Genomic DNA, 17,922 nt, shown 5'->3' on the forward strand with positions numbered 1-17,922 from the left:
ACCCCGGCCAGCCGCTCCCGGGCGGTGGACAAGGCAGCTCTGCCTCCTCCAGGATGGAAGTGACGCTCCCGTTGCCGTCAGAGCGGCGGAAGCGCCGCTGGGAGCAGTAAACAACGGCGTCGGAGCCGCGTCCGCCGCGCTTCCATCTTGGAGGAGCCCGAGCCGGAGCTGGTCGAGGGCCATGGGCGGCGTCCTGGGCCTCTGCTCCCTGGCGAGCTGGGTAAGGGGGGCGCGGGGGTCCCTCCCTGCCCGTCGCAGGCTCGGAGCCGGCGGCCGGTGCTCCCTGCCCTTCTCTTCCCCGTCCGCACTTCCCTCTCCGCTTCCCTCGCCGCCCGGGCCTCGCCCATCACCTCCCCGTGCCCGTGTCCCCCGGCGCGGGGAGGCTGCGGGCCCCCTCCCCATTCCCAGCCGGGCTCTCGGCCCCGAGCGGGCGCTGCCCCCGCTCCTCCCGGGCAGGGCTCTCTCTGCGGGGCTGAAGAGCGCGGCCCCCGCCGGGGCCCCCCCGCTCGGGCTTGTCCGGGATCTCCAGGCATCTGGCGGTGCCGTGTCGCCGGGGCCATGGCGAGCTTCGTGCTGACCCAGTCAGGCTGGGCTGTCGCGCTGCTGGTCGCTCTTAATCCGCGTTATTGTCCTGGGGGTGTTACTGTGTCCGCTGAAATTCCCTCTCCCCGGTTCTGTAAAGGAGTCACAGTCTCATTAAATGCTTTGAACTCCAGAGGTTTTTTCAGGAAAATTATAACTCGCGTGTTTCCCTGATTCTAATATTTGTATTTGAATTCCTCTTTCCTTTGGCTTTGTCTTGAGCAGCTCCGCTCTTTGTAGCATCTTTGTCTGCCCGAGCCATCGTTTTCTCAGTGCGCAGTAATCCGTGGTGGTGTGTCACCACCGTGCTAAGCATCGTCAGGTGTCTTTTTCTTAACGGAGAACAATAGTTTGAGATGGTATTAAAACTGTTTGCACTATGCAGGAAAGCAAAGAAGTTGATAAAGGGTCCTCATCTGAGGCGTTGCTCTTTTATGCATAAGTGATGATACGTCTTTCCAAGTCTAGACCCTAGCTATATAGGCACAGTCAGGTGGACTGTGAATTTCTAGACATTTGGCTTAAAAATGTCAGTGGAATAGCGAAAATGTAAATTTTCCATACCTAAAATATTGTACCATACACGGATTAAATTAGATTACCTGTATTCAAACAGTTCACACACGTTTTAGTGTAGTAAAAAAGCTTCATATTTATCCAAGCTCCTGTTTTTTGTACTATCAGAATGTATGGGCTTTGGCTGCCCTGGTACAGTGATGTTTAATTGAGATGATACGTAATTTGTACTCATGTACAAATTATATGAAATGATCCTAGAATTTGAAAACTTGTATGAGCTGAGTTTCCAGGCTGATATGCATGTAAATAATCAACTAGAACACTGATGGTACCCAGTTAACGAAGTACTGTCAGTGTTCATTTTCCTCTCTTTAACATTTTAAACACTACACTTAGCCAGTTAGACTTTAATTACTAGCTGAATATACTTAACATTAATTTTTTAAATTAATATAAAACACTTAGTGACGGTGTGACTATAGGCTTTAATTAAAATACTTGAATTAGTATATATAGCATTTTCAAGTTCATGAACAGCCTTTTTGACAACTGGTTTGTGTTTGTAGTACATGAAGAACCCCTGTGTACCTGCTTTTGAGTGTTTGCTTCTGTGCAGAGAAATTCAGCTAATGGCCTGTTAGATAAAATGATTTGCATGAGAATGTAATCTTAATTAAGTCAGGTGTACTGTGAGTATCTAACCCCTGTCCCTTCCTTTAAAGTGCCCAAACAAATCAGGGTGGGTTTTTTTGTTGGTTTTATTTTTCTTTTCCCCTGTTGGCTTTAAGCGTTGATTTTCTTTCCACATTTAAAACCACAGCTAATCAGCACTTGAAGCCGGTATGATAGCTCTTAATAGTAAAAATCTGCCCATGCTGGTCTCTAAGGATGTGTCACTAAAAATGCTGTTTTGGCTCTGAGAAAGAAACAAACCGCGAGGGTGAGGTAGCAGCTGAACCAGGTGTAGTGGAGTTTGTGCTAGTGCAGACTGTGCCATGGCCAGGAAAACTCTTTTTTCCTGTGAGGACACTGCTGTCAGCGTGGCCTTGGCTGAGTTCTCTGCAGGGCCACGTGTTGTGCCGTGCAGAGCTGCTCTGCGTAGCCTTGATATCAGGCCTCATGCCAGACTTGTTTCTTTTGGGCTTTTTGTGGTGTGTTATGGCTGATTGTAGCTCTGCCCTCCTGTGTGCTGATCGGGCAGTGTTTTACTTCAGTGTTTTTATGAGCAGAGGTGAGCTTGTCAGAGATGGCGGGTGCGATGGGGGCAAAGCTGTAAGAGCACAGTGCCGCTTTCCCTCTGCTGCATATTGCCTCTACTGCACTATTTCTCTGAAATAGCTGAGCTGCTGTTTTGCTCGCTTTAATATTCTCTGTCAAGGTAAAGATTGATTCAGTGCCTTTAAGCAAAAGAGTAGGGATGATGTAGCTAAAACCTGACTAGGCCCAGCGAGGACTTAGTGTTTTTGCAAATACTTAATTCAGTATATAATCGAGTCATTACTCCAGTACTTCCTACTTCCAGTAGGAAGATTATATTTGATATTAAAAATTTGTTCTGTGTCCATCAGGGCCAGTAACGTTTGACTTTCAGAGATTTTGTGGGGTTTTCTCTCCTCTCTCCTGCAATATTCATCTTACGTGTTCCTCATGCAATTCCCACTGCCCTAGGGAATGAAGTGACTGGTTTAGCAGGCATGAATTAGCTGGATGGTCTGCCCAGCTGGCTGCTCCTAGAATAGGTGTGTGGGTTGCCTTTTCTTATTTTGTCTTAGTAAACACCGCCAAGCTGCTTATTTTTCTCAAAAATGTAAAGGGATACGAGTTGGTTGATAGGTACAAAAGTTTTTGGATGGCAATAGATTTTATGCAGTTGAGATTTTGCAACTAGTGTCTAAGCTTCCTTATGAAAACAAGGAAAAAACTAATTGAAGAATAACTTTTTGTCTGCATCTATGACTCAGCTGAGTCTTATATGAGGAGCTAAGCTTTGATCTGCATGGTAGTATCTTACTATTTGTACTGTTGCATATTTTTGTAGGAAGTGTGCTTCAAATTTAGGATGAAAGTGGCACAAACTGTCCTTGTCTCCTCTGCTGATAGACTGAATTCCATGGGCTGGATGTTCTTTGCTTTCTGTTCTTTTCGAAGTCTGTAACTTGCTAGAAGTCGTTTTGCTAATAGTATAATATTATTTTATTGGAATGATGTGTATTCTTTTGCCAAAGGAAGAGGGATTTGGACTGTAACGGGATTCCTTGTAGAACTGGTCAACTTGTATAAATAGTATCAGTTATCAATAGGTGTCTCTTGTTCAGAGATGTGTGTGACCACAGCTTGAAAGCATGAGCTGTTTGGGGGGAAAGTTTTACAAGATGATGTGGGAGTTCAGACTCTAAAGTGAGCTATATTGTTTCTCTCGAGACACATTGTTTTCCAGTGGGGTGGAGACAGTCACCTTTATTTCAGCTACTGCAAGCATCCAGTATCTCTAGAAACATACTGTCTTCCCCTTGAGGCACTAAGGAGCAAGCTGCTTGAGTTATTTAGGTATTAAACAATTTAACATTGGGATTCACCAGAGAAGTGACTTTTTTATGAGGTGCTCTTTTCACCAAATTTTCTGCAGCAGATGAACCTGGGCATATATTGTAATCTACCAAGTTCAACCTTTTATTCAATGGTATCTTTGGAAATATTAATGCAGACAGAATTAGTTCAAGAAAGTAACTTTTTGAGCAGAGATGTTTTTCACTAGAAAGGCTGTTTGTGTGTGTAGGAAATAGCGTAATACAGTAATACTACAAAAATTCTGATGCATTTTGAGCCAATATTTGCTATACATTTCCTATTTATTAAGCATAGATGCCCCTAATGTAGTTTTCACGCAATCATATAACAGCCTCCAAGGATCATCTGGTCCATCTTTCATGGAAAAGGGGGCCTAGATGGGATGATCTAGTGCCCTGTCCAGTCGCATGTTGAAAACCTCCAGTGATGGAGACTACTGCATCCTTGGGAAGGTTGTTGCAGTAACTAATTGTTCTTACTGTAAACAATTCCTTTATTATATTGAGATGAAATGTCCTGTAATCAACATCTTCATATTATTTGTGCTATAATGAAACTTAGTGGAGGAGAAGGTAAAAAAGGGCAATATAATGGCTTTTACATTCTGAAATAGTTAAAACTACCTAGTTTCACAAATTTAGTAGTGAAGTTTACTGATTTAAAGATAATTCTGTAGCATAGTGGAGTGAAAATTCTTGGCTCCTCCATCCTCAGGAATGAACATAAGTACAAAAAGAATATAAGGAAATGATTTAAAAAACCCAACTCTGTGAGTCCAGTGTGTGAGCTGAACACTGTTTGAACTGTAAGAACACATAATCAGCCTTTTCCCCAAGGGCTTCTCAGGAAGCTTCCAAGACAAGAGTGTTGTGGCAGTTTGTCTGCTTTTCCCTGCAGCCCCTGGGGCCTTTCCGGTAGCAGCAGACTGCTGGCATTTTTGTTTGTCATATGACTAAACTTTTAAGAACTCTTTCTGACACATTCCGGTCGTACTGGGTGATTGGCATGCCCTGGTCATGTGGCCATGTAACTAGTCATGTCCTTATGTGACTGACTGGGTGTCTTTCATGCACAGACGATGGACACCTGTGGCTTTTGTCACATGGCAGAGGTGTCCCTGGATGTGTGCTGGGGGAAAAGATGGGTTTTAACCCTGTTCTGTATCTTTGTCAGAGGTAGCAGGGTCTATTGTAGCTCAGATAGGGCAGTGCTCACACATTTTGATTGTATCTTTCCTCTTTTGGTTAATGTTTACTTGTGGGACCTTACCTTTCTTTTGCTTCCCAAATTGCCATCCAGCAAGTGGCAGAGAATTGTTTCTCGCTCCCCAGCCCTTTCCTGGTGAAACAGAACTATCTGCTCCCTTTCTTTCTTCTGACAATTTTCTGCTTAAGTACAGGTAAATTTTGTCCTGGTTTTTGTTCCTTTTGTAGTATTATAGCTGTACAGCATTCCCATCCACTTTTGCTGTTGATATTTGGTATCAATAACACATGTACTGTATATTTATTCTGCTCTTGCCTTTTGTAGCTTTTAGATTGCGTAAGATGATTTTGCAAGCTAACAGAATTATGTGATATATGAGTAGATAATAATACAAAATAATTTGTAACCTAAGCTTTAGGGTATTTTACCTGCTTTTTGTGCTCCAGAAATGTTTATGGCCCCAGTGAGGATTGTGTCCCCACTCTGCCAGGTGCTAAAAGTGTACCCTCATGACAGTTATTTTTTTTTCCTGCCTTGTATTTGTTTCATGTGTACAGCCGTGGAGGGGAGGAGGTAGTTGCTAATTTAACGTAATCCTTGCATCTTATTTAGCTGAAATGAAATAAATTGAAGAGAACAAATGAGCCTGAATCAAGTCTTTGTTTCTTTTCAATGGATAAGTGATTACTTTTGAAATCGCACTGATTTCACTGTACAGTGGCGCATCAGGAAGCACTGCCAAGGTTGTTGGGTGGCTCTGTAAGATGTTGCAGTGACTTAGCCTGCACTGGTGGGTGGGATGCATAGGATGAGTCATTTTTCATCATAACTTCAGATGATCTACACAGCCTGATTAAATATTGAAATCTAGCAATGCAAAGCTTTATAAATAATTTGTGTTCTGTCTCCCTCTCAGATACCGTGCTTGTGTGGAAGTGCCCCGTGCCTGCTCTGCCGATGCTGCCCCAGTGGAAACAACTCCACCATAACTCGGCTGATCTATGCCTTCTTTTTGCTTCTTGGCGTGAGCGTTGCCTGTGTGATGTTAATACCAGGCATGGAAGAGCAGCTGAAGAAGGTCAGGTTGCTTTATTGCTAACATGTTTGGTAGAACAAATGTCACAGATAATAGTAATTGACATCTTGAAAGCCGGGATTTTATTTGGAAATATGTAATTTTGCTGTCACCTGTGCTTCACAGTCACCATTTATTTGATCGTAGATCAAATAAACAAAGAACTTTTGGAAAATCACTTTATAGATGAAAAGAACTATTTTGAAGTGAAGTTGCACCTTTTCTTTAATAGCTCGGAGCAGAAAAAAAATAATTTTTTATTAAACAAGAAAATTTAATTTATGTGTGTATAGTTCAAATTATGTCTTAAGGAGATGCTTGTTTTTGTGGGACTTGATTGATTTTGATCGCAGTTAAAAAATAGTCACAGTCTAAAATATCTTCTAGTTTTATTGTGCTGTACTAGTTAAAGTTCTATTTTAAAGTCTGCAATGCATAACAAAAATATTTGTCATTAATCATAGTAGTGTATTTTTCACTCAAGAAATTAGGAGGTGCTTGTGGAATTTTACAGTTTATTGGTTATATGAAGATGTGATAGTGCATGTAAAATGAGAGTGGTAATGTGAGCTTACAGGTTCAGTCAGCTTGGGTTACCTGTACTGTACTTCTGTTAGTCTTTGTTTTGCTGTCTTTCCTTTTTTTTTCAGTAGGTAGTAACTTTGGTTGGGCATGCTTTTAATTTTTTTTCCCCCAAACATGATTCATTTGTAAATGTTTATTTCAGTGTGGTATAGTAACCACACTGGAGCTTCAGTGAGAGCCATGTTAGTCACGTAGGAAAGAAAATTACAGCCTTCTGGAGTATTATTTGACTTCTGAAAGATGTTGATCATGTCCTGCTAGTGACTGGAAAGAATGTTCTCAGCTGTTTTGTATGGAAGTTACAGGTACATCTAATTGATGGTGATGTTACATTTTTTGGGAGAGTCTGAGACTGAGATGTGAGCAGGCTGCCACCTCCTAGCTATTTCATGAGCCTGACAGTAACTGTCAAGTCAAATTTACCAGTTCCCAGATCTTTTATTTATCTCTTGATTCATATTAGCAAGTGAAAACTGCATTTCTTTGAGAAGTTCCAAAATTGCTAATAACATTTAAAAAACCTTCTGTTCATAAGAGCCCTGTCGCATCTTTGGAAGCTTTCAAGATCAGGTTGGATGGGACTGTGAGTAACTTGATCTAGTTGAAGATGTCCCTGCCCGTGGCAGAGGGTTTGAACTAGGTGATCTTTAAGGGTCCTTTCCAAACCAAACTATTCTAAGATTTATTTTTGGTTTTGTTTAGAATTTGCTTATGCAGGACTTTTTTTCCTTGATTATGTTTGATATCCCAGTTGTACTGTAAGTACCTATACAGCCCTTCAGTATCATATTTTCTAACAATGTTAATAGTTGCATAATGTTATAATGTTAATGAGTTACATATTGGCAATTTATTAATATGCATTTTAAAGATCACTGAAGTATCTTGTATTTATCACAGATTCCTGGATTTTGTGATGGAGGGATGGGAACAAGTATTCCTGGTGTACACGGCCACGTGAATTGCGATGTACTTGTTGGTTACAAAGCCGTGTACCGTGTGTGCTTTGGCATGGCCATGTTCTTCCTCCTCTTCTCCTTGCTGATGATCAAAGTGAAGAGCAGCAATGACCCAAGGGCAGCGGTTCATAACGGGTAAGAGGCAGAAATGAGAACTGAGTTAGTGGTTAATTTTTTAAGAGGAAAAGATACACATGGCTGCTGCTTTTCAGAGCCTAAACTGTGACGTTAGATAATCTGTCCAGAGGTTTCCCAAGATTAGAAATTCCACTTTTTTCCGAAGATGATGAAATTCAGAGATGAATAATGGCACTAAGGGATTTTTTTTAACAAATAGATTAAAAAGCCTCATTTGTCCTCTGGGAATTCTGTTCCTCTTAAATTTGAAGTTTTTAAGGGCTTGCTCTTTTCTGAAGAGTTTTGTTTTAAAAGTTATGAGTTAAACATATCTTTTCTCTGTCTGCCGTCTTTTCTTCAGACTACCCTCTGCATAAAGAAATAAATGACATGTTTAGTTTCTGAGCTTTCCAGTAATTTTATATTTCATTTTAGTTGGAGTTATCAGAGGGAAGAATATAGTGAGATTTCAGCTCATGGGTTGACATAAGTGGCAGTTTTCATCCAGGCTCTGCCTATGTGTAATGTAGCTACTTGAACCAAGGAGATGTAAATATTTGTAAGAGGGAATGAGGCTAAAAAGCCTAAAGCCATTTATGGTGCCTAGTCTTGATGGTCACAGGGATTGCTTAGACTACTGCTTTTCCAAGGTGACTATACTTAACGGAAGCTATGAACAGCTAAGCCATAAAAATGATGAAGTAATTTTGTCTTATAGTCAGTATAGTAAGGTTAAACATGTCTAACATAACATGAGAAAAAACTTCAAATTATTTCTCTAGGGGACAATAAAATAATTAAGACTCAGCAGAATATTGCTTTGTTTGCTTTTTTGTTTTGGTTAAGGAAAAAGATACAGTACAGTATTAAGATACATTAGCAGTAACTCAGTTCAGCCTTTCCCTACACTCTGCTTTGTTCAGGAGAACGTGCTTGTTACAAGCAAGAAGAAAATGGTTCAGGTACATTCTATATCAGTGTCTTGTGTTCATTTTTACAGCAAAAGACATCTTTTATGTCATGTGGAATATTTTTACCTAAAACTTTAAGATCTTCTTGGTACCCTTGTTTGGCGTTGTGCTTCCCAGTACAAATTTTTGTACTGTTTATGCAACCCATAGCAGTTTATTCTTTTTAGCCAATCTAACATGAGCACTGGGATAAAAAGAAAAATTATGTTTGTTAAGTGTTACTGGTAAAATATTTAATAATGTTATTTCCAACACTTCTGTAACAAATGGTTGCTTCAATAAAATACAGTTAGCTTTGTGAAAAGCTTTATGGCTTTTGATTTTTGAAATCTTCAGTATTTGTATCTTCAGTAATACTTTGTGATGTAATGTTTCTGTCAGTGAATTTATTCAGAATATTGTTTTTTCCGTCTCTGTCTACTGACTTTTTCATTCTTGCGTGCAAGTTAAGTCCAGTAATATGTTCCAGTGCCAATGTTCACCTTCTCTGCTTTTTTAACAGCAATCAGAGTGGTTTCTTGCCTCAGGTTTATAATAACAATAGAAAAAAAATCAATTATAATGTATTTACAGAATAGTAGCTGGGTTGCACAGAATGCATAACAGTTGTAGTTGTTGTCTAGCAAGTTAAAGGGTAGAGTGTTAAGATACCTTAAAAAGTCTGGAATTAGAGATTAGATATATACAACCTTGAATCCATTCTTATTTCTGTAATTGAGAATGACATTGATTAAAAAAAAAATAAATTCCTCATGTGGATTAAAAAACTAGTTTTAGTGGAGTACGTATTGCACTGTAAATGTTATAACTTAGTTCAGCTTTCAAACTGGCTTTAATCACTTCTCTATATCCCAGGGAATTACTAAATATTTTTCAGTATACTACACTTCTATCATCTCACATAGTTCCTCTCTACACAATTGGAATTTATTCCTCTGGTCTCCATTATTTGACTGTAACAGCCAGCAGGAGCGATCAGACTTGTTCAAAGTATGGGAAAAAAAGGGAAGGGATAGAAAATTTGAAAACTGTCCCAAGTGTTTGACATCGTGGGGGTGTGGTACATGTCTTTGTGCTGTTATATACAGTTTTGACGTACATGTAGATGACATCATGCCTGTATTTGGAGTTGCCTGTCACTGTGATCAGAAAAAACAGTCTTCACCTTCTTACAGTTTTATTGGCATAACAGTTTGAATTTCCCTATACAGTTTATATGGGGTGAATTTGGTGAATCTTTGGTGAAATATACGCCCTGCTATGCTTTCTAAGAAACATTTGATGATCTATGGGTGCATATCTTTTACTGGAAAAAAATTCCAATGCCACTGCAGTGGAATTTGATTGTGTGTTTTCTGTGAAGGATTAATCATTTGCTTTTGTTCTTGTGATAAGTCCTCATCAGATGTAGGCCTAAAGAGACTGAAGTTGGGTAGGAAAAATGCAGGCTTTGGTGCATATCTCTCTTGTAAGAAGTGAATGGAGACTGATAGGGAGCTCCAGCATAGTGTTTTCTGTCATTGTAGGCACCAACCACATCTTCTACCTTTTTGGTTTTGATACTAGAAATAGGTAGGGATTTTTTAACCAATTTTTTCTGATATGCAGGTAGTTCAGTAATCTCACTGCTCTGGCTAAAAATGTTCTTAGGAAAAACAAAACCAATTCACAGTTGGCTTCATTTGTAATTCATGAGTGTGATCTCTCTGGGAAATATGTCAAACTCTGTCAGTCTAGCACAGCTGAAACATAATTTTCTGGATCACAAAAATCTTGGACAGATAAAATAAGAATTTTATCCTATTTCAAGAGAAGCAGGTTAAGAACGAGTGAATTAAAGAACCCCAACTCTTAAGGATGTGGATTTCTGTGTGAATTAAACAAGATGTAGCAGTTGCCTGAACTTTTTTTTTTTTTAATTTCCCCTTAGATTCTGGTTCTTTAAATTTGCAACGGCACTTGCAATTAGTGTTGGAGCTTTCTTCATACCAGAGGGACCATTTACAACTGGTAAGGGAATATTGTCTTCCACTGTGTCATGGTGCAATGGTAATGGGTTTTAAAACAAAGGCAAGTGCATGCTGATGTCATACAGTTTTAATTGTAGCTGTGTAACTATAGCATTTCTCTGTGTTTAGGGACATTAATACAAGTTATTAATGGTTCTTAACTGGTTTTGTTTTATTTCTCTTTTAGTGTGGTTTTATGTAGGTATGGCTGGAGCATTCTGCTTTATTCTTATTCAGCTGGTCTTGCTCATTGACTTTGCCCACTCCTGGAATGAATCTTGGGTTGAAAAAATGGAGGAAGGAAACTCAAGATGCTGGTATGCAGGTAAAGGACTGTACTACAATCAAGTTTTAAATTTCAGTTTATGTGCATTATATTAAATAAGTTACTCACTGAATAGTGCATTTTACCAGAGTGCAGAAGGTCTGCTTTATGCCTAAGTCTCATTTTCTCAAATAGTGTAGTTCAGCTCCATTGATGTCCTTCTGATGTCAAGTTAAATAAGGAGAAGCAAGGAGGGGAGCAGCAGTCTCTGTGTAATAAGATCCAATCCCTGGGAACAGGGCATCAGTTTTGTAGCATCACAGACTGGGTGAGGTTGAGGGGAACCACAGCAGGTCATCTGTCCAACCTCTGCTCAAGCAGGGTAATCCTAGAGCACATTGCACAGGATTGCTGTTGGAACCCGCCCCTGAAGGTGGGGTTACTGAGGTTCTTGTTACTAATAGATCCCTTGGGGCACATTAGAGAGAAAGTATACTAAATGACTGGTGTTTGTAAATATATATATGGCAAGTTTATTTCTGAACAGTTTGGTTGCAATGAAAAGGAGGTATGTAGCCGTTATGGTTATTATCTGTAGAAATACAGCAATATAAAAGCATAAAAATAACACTGAAGAAAATGTATAAGAAAAAGAAAGGATAAGAGTAGAGAGATAACACCACCCATGAGACTTGATGTAATTCAGATGTCTGTTGATGGAAGTCATGGTCACAGTCTTGATCCACCAAGGGTGGGGGAAGCCCATGAAACACAAAGTGCAGGAGGTTAATATATGCTGAGATTCAGGTGGGAATGCCCAGGTACTGCTCCTGGGGTGGGGTGTTTTATACTGTCTGATTCAACACTGGATCATGTACAGTCCTCTGGTGGAAGGTGTGTGTGGGGGTGGTATTTCAGGGGTCTTTGATGGTTTATGGCACCTTCTATGACAGCTGCCTCTTACATCAGTGCAGTTGAACCAGTTACGCCCCATCAGAAGGGATTAGTGCCTTCAGGCCTGAATGTGAATGTCTCATGTGAATGTGAAAGAGAGTTGGGGAGGAGTTTGACAACTGAGCCAATTGTGTAAGGGAGAGCATTGGCATGATAAAAAGCATTATCCCACCTCTCAGGATCTGTGGCCTCTTCCCTTGTTTGGCTCCAAACTGAGCTTGGGTGCTCACTCCATCTGCACCTGGGCTGTTCTTATGCAGATCAGAGGTTTGGCTATCACAGGTCCAAAAACTCTCCTCCTCCCCTTCCTTCGGGGGATGCAAACCTGGACTAATCAAAGCACCCTGCTGCTTTTGCCAATGGATGACTGTTTGAGTCATTAAGTTTAACATTTCAGTCTCTCAGGATTGCATCCAGATAGTTTTTGAATGTCTCCAGTGAGGGAGACTCCTCACCCACACAGTAAAGAAGTTCTTCCTCAGATTCAAGTGGAGCTTCCTGTGCATCTTAGTATCAGGGAAGTGGCGACTGCAAGTTTTTGGGTTTTTTCAGCCAGAGGTTTTGTTACACCTTTAGCACTGATTAAAAACAAAGAAGTCTGTTAGTGCTTCATGTTGAGCATAATCATCTCAAATAATTGTTTTTCTGTCTACCAGTCTGTTATTCTTCGAAGGTATATGGTGGGTGAAAGGCCAAGATAGTGAAGGAGAGTACAAGTCATCTCGCTGGAGAAATGATACCTTATTTTAATATAGCATTTCAGATGTGATCATTTAGGTGTTTCAAAAGACAGTATGGCCTGTTTTCATTCAATAGCCACTTCACTATTTAATGTTTTTACTAAGATTTGGAAATGGGTTTTTGTTTTACCTTCTGATGGAGAAGTATTTTTCAGTTTCTTTTTTAAGCTGTTAGTTTCTTTTTAGCTGTTAGCTGTGTGTAGTTGTGTTCCTTTATACTTGCTCTTCCTAGTTGTTGTTAGAGCACTGGAGAATCAAGTAAAGCTTCAGGATTCCCATGTGTTATGTTCTTTCTTTATAACACTTCAGACTATTGAGAACTTCTGTTACATTTCAGTGCCCGTAACTCTCCTTGTATACCATATCGAAAACCTGATAATCATGCAATATTATTTCAATTTTAATAGTCTCTGTTATTAATCAGTTTAACTATGGTTTTGTCTCTTCACAGCTCTGCTGTCAGCTACAGCTGTCAACTACCTGCTGTCTCTTGTAGCTATCGTCTTGTTTTATGTTTATTACACTCATCCAGAAGGTTGTTCTGAAAACAAGACATTCATCAGTGTTAATATGCTGCTGTGCATTGGTGCTTCTGTAATGTCAATTCTGCCAAGGATTCAGGTGCAGTTTTAATTCTGTTACCTCTTAGGGTATGGGGTTTTTTTGTGTTATCATAATATAATTGTGCCTGAGACTTTTAATTGCCTAACTTCCCTATTTTTTGACTCCTTTGTGTAGGAATCTCAGCCAAGGTCTGGTTTGCTGCAGTCTTCAGTGATCACAGTTTATACAATGTATTTGACTTGGTCAGCTATGACCAATGAACCAGGTAAGTGCAGTAGCAATGCACGGCTTGTGCTTAGGTTTTGGAGATTACTGCATTTCCTCTGCGGTGTCAGGGTGATTCGTCTCCCTACCAAGTTTCATGTTTCTTAGATGACTGAGATGCTACTGATTTTATTTTTCCAAACTGAGGATTTAAAACAAGTTTAAATAAATGTTGTCAGTGTTTATTGTGTCTGAAAACAGCTGAGCATCTCTAAAGATAAATAAATGAATTCAGAAATTCTGGTGATTAAAATAAATTTTAAAATATTGATTTTGGTGGTTTTAATTGGATCTCTGACCCTTTTATCTTAACTACGGACAATCTTCTGTGCTTCTGTGTCACAGCATACATGAGTTATATCAAATCCCGGCAGTGATTATGGGGAAATAAGATTGTCTGCTACTTTCAGCTGTTTAATCAGTATTACCTGTGGATGCTGCGGGTTGGGAACCGCTGATAATACAAAACCAACTTATTAGCATTGTTCTCCAACTCTGAGATGACTCTGGCACCTTATCTGTAGAATATATGTTTGTCATACTTGCTTTCTAGTGGTAGAATTTCTAAAGCTTAATATGCAGATATTTTAATTTTGTTGCATCTAATTATGAGATGGAACAGTAAAGCATTTGATGCATATCTTATGTAAGTTTAAAATCCTTTTATCTGCTTAGAGACAGATTTTTATGCTGCATACTGTCATTTTCCTGCTTTAGGGAGACTCGATAGGCTAAAATTAGATTCAAAGCTTTTTTAATTCAAGACTGTCACAGTTATGAAGTTCTTTTCTATTACCATGCGTTCAGCATGGAAATGTGCTATTAAATATTTGTCTTGTTTTATGTAAGTTCTAATGCAATTTCCCTCACAGATAGGCGCTGTAACCCAAGTTTGCTGAGCATCATTGGTTACAACAGCACCAGCACTCCAACCCAAGGTCAGGTGGTGCAGTGGTGGGATGCACAAGGAATTGTAGGACTGGTTTTGTTTTTGCTATGTGTTCTCTATTCAAGGTAAGATTCCTTTAAAAAAATAATCTATTAACTTGTATTACTTCTTGTTGTAGGATACTAAATTGTGTTTATTTGGGTAACTGTACTGTGTCCTTTCCTGTTAAATACAGCATCCGAACATCCAACAACAGCCAAGTTAACAAACTGATGCTGACCAGTGATGAATCAACACTGATAGAAGATGGAATGCCCAGGAGTGATGGCTCCCTTGATGATGGAGATGATGTTCACCGAGCCATAGATAATGAAAGAGATGGAGTTACTTACAGTTACTCCTTCTTTCACTTCATGCTTTTCCTGGCATCACTGTATATTATGATGACACTTACCAACTGGTACAGGTATTTACATTTGATAATATGTTGTGCTTAATAATGAGCATACAAGATGCCATCTTTTGCTGGACAAGGAGACACAGGTTGTGTGCTCTGGAATGTAGGTCTTGAATGGGACTTCTCAAGGGACGTATGCTGTTTGAGCTATATTTAGTGAATTGTATTTGAAAATTAAGTGCAGCCAACCTTGTTTTCCCAAGTGCCTGTTGTATTTTCTAGGATAATTCTTGTGATTCACTGGACTGCTGAAATATGTCCTGATGAAGTGAACAGCCTAAAGACTTAAATTCTATAACAACTAAAAATTAGTAAACACTAGGCCTGTGTCTGGTACAGAAAGCTAGAAAAAGGAGAAATAGGACATGTTATATCAATAGGTCAAGGGAGAGGTGTTCCTTCCCATCTACTCAGCGCTGGTAACTCCACATCTGGAGTGCTGGGTCCAGTTCTGGGCTTCCCAGTACAAGAGAGACATGGACATACTGGAGAGAGTCCAGCAAAGGACCACAAAGATGATGAAGGGACTGTAACGTGTCATATGAGGAGAGGCTGAGAGCTGGGACTGTTCAGCCTGGCCAAAAGGAAGCTCAGGGTGTCTTATCAATGTATATGAATACCTGAAGAGAGAGTGTAAAGAGGATGGAGCTGGGTCTTTTCAGTGATGCCCAGTGACAGGACAGAGACAAAGGGCACAATCTGAAACATGGGAGGTTCCCTCTGAACATCAGGAAACACTTTTTTCATTGCAAGGGCTACTTAGCATTGGCACAGGTTGCCCGGGGAGGTTTGTGGAGTCTCCATCCTTGGAGGTACTTAAAAGCCATCTGGGGCAGCTGGCTTTAGATGTCCCTGCTGGAATAGGGGTGTTGGACCAGAGAACTTTTAGAGATCTCTTTCAACCTCAGCTATTCTGTGAGAGGGCCTGGTGGAAGGAAATAATTTAATTGTCTGCTCCCTGAAAAAATCCTCACAATAAAAGTCCTCCCGTGTGTGAATTGTTTGTTGTTATGTTAACAGCTAGAACAGATGTTCTTCAGAATTTAAAAATACAAATTATGGTCTCTAGTTATTTGGCAAAGGACAATTTGTATCAAAATAGCGACACTAGAAAGCTACTTCCTTCAGAAGTAACTCTGATAGATAGTCCTGGCCCTGCTTGGGTCAGTATGACATCAGCATGATTAATTTTTCTAGGTGTTGTCTTTTGGAAAGGTAAAATACATTATTTGTCTCTCTGAGTGCTATCCATTTACTGCCTTTCTGCAGATTTGCTTAGAGATTCCTTGTAATCATTTCTGCTTCTTGACAGCTTCTCCTAGTAAATGTTTTTTGTGCTGTTGTTGTTTTCCACCTTCCTGTGACACCAACTTAACAAATGATGTTCTTGTACAGACTGGTGTGAACTGGCTGGAAGAAGGGTACAAATGTCCTCTGAGGCGTGAAGTAAAAATGATCTACTTTGAAAAGAGTGTGGAAGGGTGGCTTAGTACAGAAGTATGTTGTATTGAAAGAAAAGTTGCAAATTACCTTTTTTCTTTCCCTTTATTCACAGTCCGGATTCTACTTACGAGACAATGACCAGCAAGTGGCCGTCTGTCTGGGTGAAGATATCTTCCAGCTGGATTGGCATCGTGCTGTATGTGTGGACTCTGGTTGCTCCGCTGGTTCTTACAAACCGTGACTTTGACTAAGCTGTGCTGCTCTCCAGGGGGGCTGTGTCAGCTTCACCGTGTCTTTGAAACAAACAGTATTCTGGATAATAGTGCAGTTGTAAATACGTGTGTGTGTGCGTGTGCTGTCCGTGTAGTATACCCTGCTTTATTCTGCATGATTACCTTGAACCATGTCTTCTGTCATTTCACTAAATGACTTTTTCTAGCTGAGCTCAATGATAATTGCTGTAATGATGGTTTTCATGGGATTACTCCTAGATTGAGTGCTTTGGGAGCACAAGATGTAAGATCGAGAACTATTACGTTTTTTCCCCTCAGTTGTATTAAATAGTTGTAGGAAAAAAAGTGCAAGTGTTAATTAGGGTAACTAAACAGTGCTAGGTCAGGCTTTGCAAGTAAAGGAGGGGCTGCCTTTGATGATCCCTGTTGCCTTGATTCCAAAGTAAGCCTTGAGTAAGCATTGTTAGACTCAAAATGGAGCACAGTGGAGTTTACTGCACATCTCGCAGCACTTAGGCACTAACAGCCTGACCTTTGCCATGCCGAGGGCAGCAGTAGCTTTAGCACAGATGTGATGGGGAAACTTGCACCTGGAGCTGCAGAGGAGCCAGTGTCCTCCATGGTGCTGCTGGGTCTGATGTGTCCCATTGCAGACAGGAGGACAGGCATCCTGGGGAAAAACATCCTCGTATCAGATGCTCAGAAGCATGTTTTTAAGGCACCTGTTTACAATGTGCATTTATGTATTATTATTTTTTTAAAGTAGTTTATATGGGATAGCTGTGCTGTAATTTATTGCTGTTCTGTGTGCCACTTTCTTCTTTGCTAAGCTACAATCACAGACTTTGCAAGGAGCTGAGTGCTGAAAGCTGTGTAAACCCTTTAGAGGAATTTTTTAAGTATTGTGATTAAAAAAAGAAGTGGAAGAAAAGGAGCACTGAAATTACAGTAACTAAAGGAGGGGGTTTGCATTTACTGAGGCTTCAACTAAAGAGTTTCTTAAAATATTTGCGGCTCTAAATCTTGAAATCTTTTACTGTATTAAGTATTTTGCTTGTTGTCCATTGCCAGAGATGGATTTGAGCCTAGGAAGTCTAACTCTAGGCATGAGTTAAGACATTAATCTGTTTGATTACAATATTATAGTTCCTGTGCAGTTACAAAATCTTAAATGCTTTTGTGCTTGCTGCTTTGTAATGGAAGTATTTAAGCCGCATTATTTCTCTCTATTACTTGTTACAACTTGAGACTAAAGCAGCCTGACTGGGAGTGACCCTGGAGCCTGCAGCAGATGTCATGCTCATCTCTTACTGTGGTGTTTGTAACTGTGACTTCTTGTTGCTGTTCTCTAAGCTTTTATTTTAATTCTGCACTGAACACTGACATTTACTGCAAAAGTCTGACATGTCAGTCAAACTTGAGATGATAATGGAAAGAGTAGTAAAGGCTCATAATAATTTGGAATATGTTGTTACCTTATTAATAAATAAATTTGGATGAAGATGTTCCATGACTTTTGATG

The 17,922-nt window shown here is 40.0% G+C and overlaps 1 protein-coding gene across 1 annotated transcript; it reads left to right on the forward strand.

Moving 5' to 3' along the window:
- Positions 1-63: 63 nt before the first annotated feature.
- Positions 64-17,901, forward strand: SERINC1 (serine incorporator 1). Its single transcript, XM_064649650.1, has 10 exons — positions 64-220; positions 5,792-5,953; positions 7,436-7,629; positions 10,513-10,592; positions 10,779-10,916; positions 13,002-13,171; positions 13,289-13,379; positions 14,251-14,392; positions 14,503-14,733; positions 16,280-17,901. Exons 1-10 carry the CDS (start codon positions 182-184, stop codon positions 16,416-16,418), a joined length of 1,386 nt encoding a protein of 461 aa, XP_064505720.1. The 5' UTR covers positions 64-181; the 3' UTR covers positions 16,419-17,901.
- The last annotated feature ends 21 nt before the right edge of the window (positions 17,902-17,922 follow it).

The sequence above is a fragment of the Pseudopipra pipra genome, chromosome 3 (genome assembly GCF_036250125.1).
Source record: "Pseudopipra pipra isolate bDixPip1 chromosome 3, bDixPip1.hap1, whole genome shotgun sequence".
NCBI lineage: Eukaryota > Metazoa > Chordata > Aves > Passeriformes > Pipridae > Pseudopipra > Pseudopipra pipra.

What these genes read in the sequence shown, in the direction of transcription:
- SERINC1 (XM_064649650.1), top strand. Translation starts at nt 182, where the DNA reads ATGGGCGGCGTCCTGGGCCTCTGCTCCCTGGCGAGCTGG. An exon ending in AGGGCAGCGGTTCATAACGG is followed by an intron (nt 7,630 to 10,512) that starts GTAAGAGGCAGA and finishes ATTTCCCCTTAG; the next exon opens with ATTCTGGTTCTTTAAATTTG. An exon ending in CTATGTGTTCTCTATTCAAG is followed by an intron (nt 14,393 to 14,502) that starts GTAAGATTCCTT and finishes TGTTAAATACAG; the next exon opens with CATCCGAACATCCAACAACA.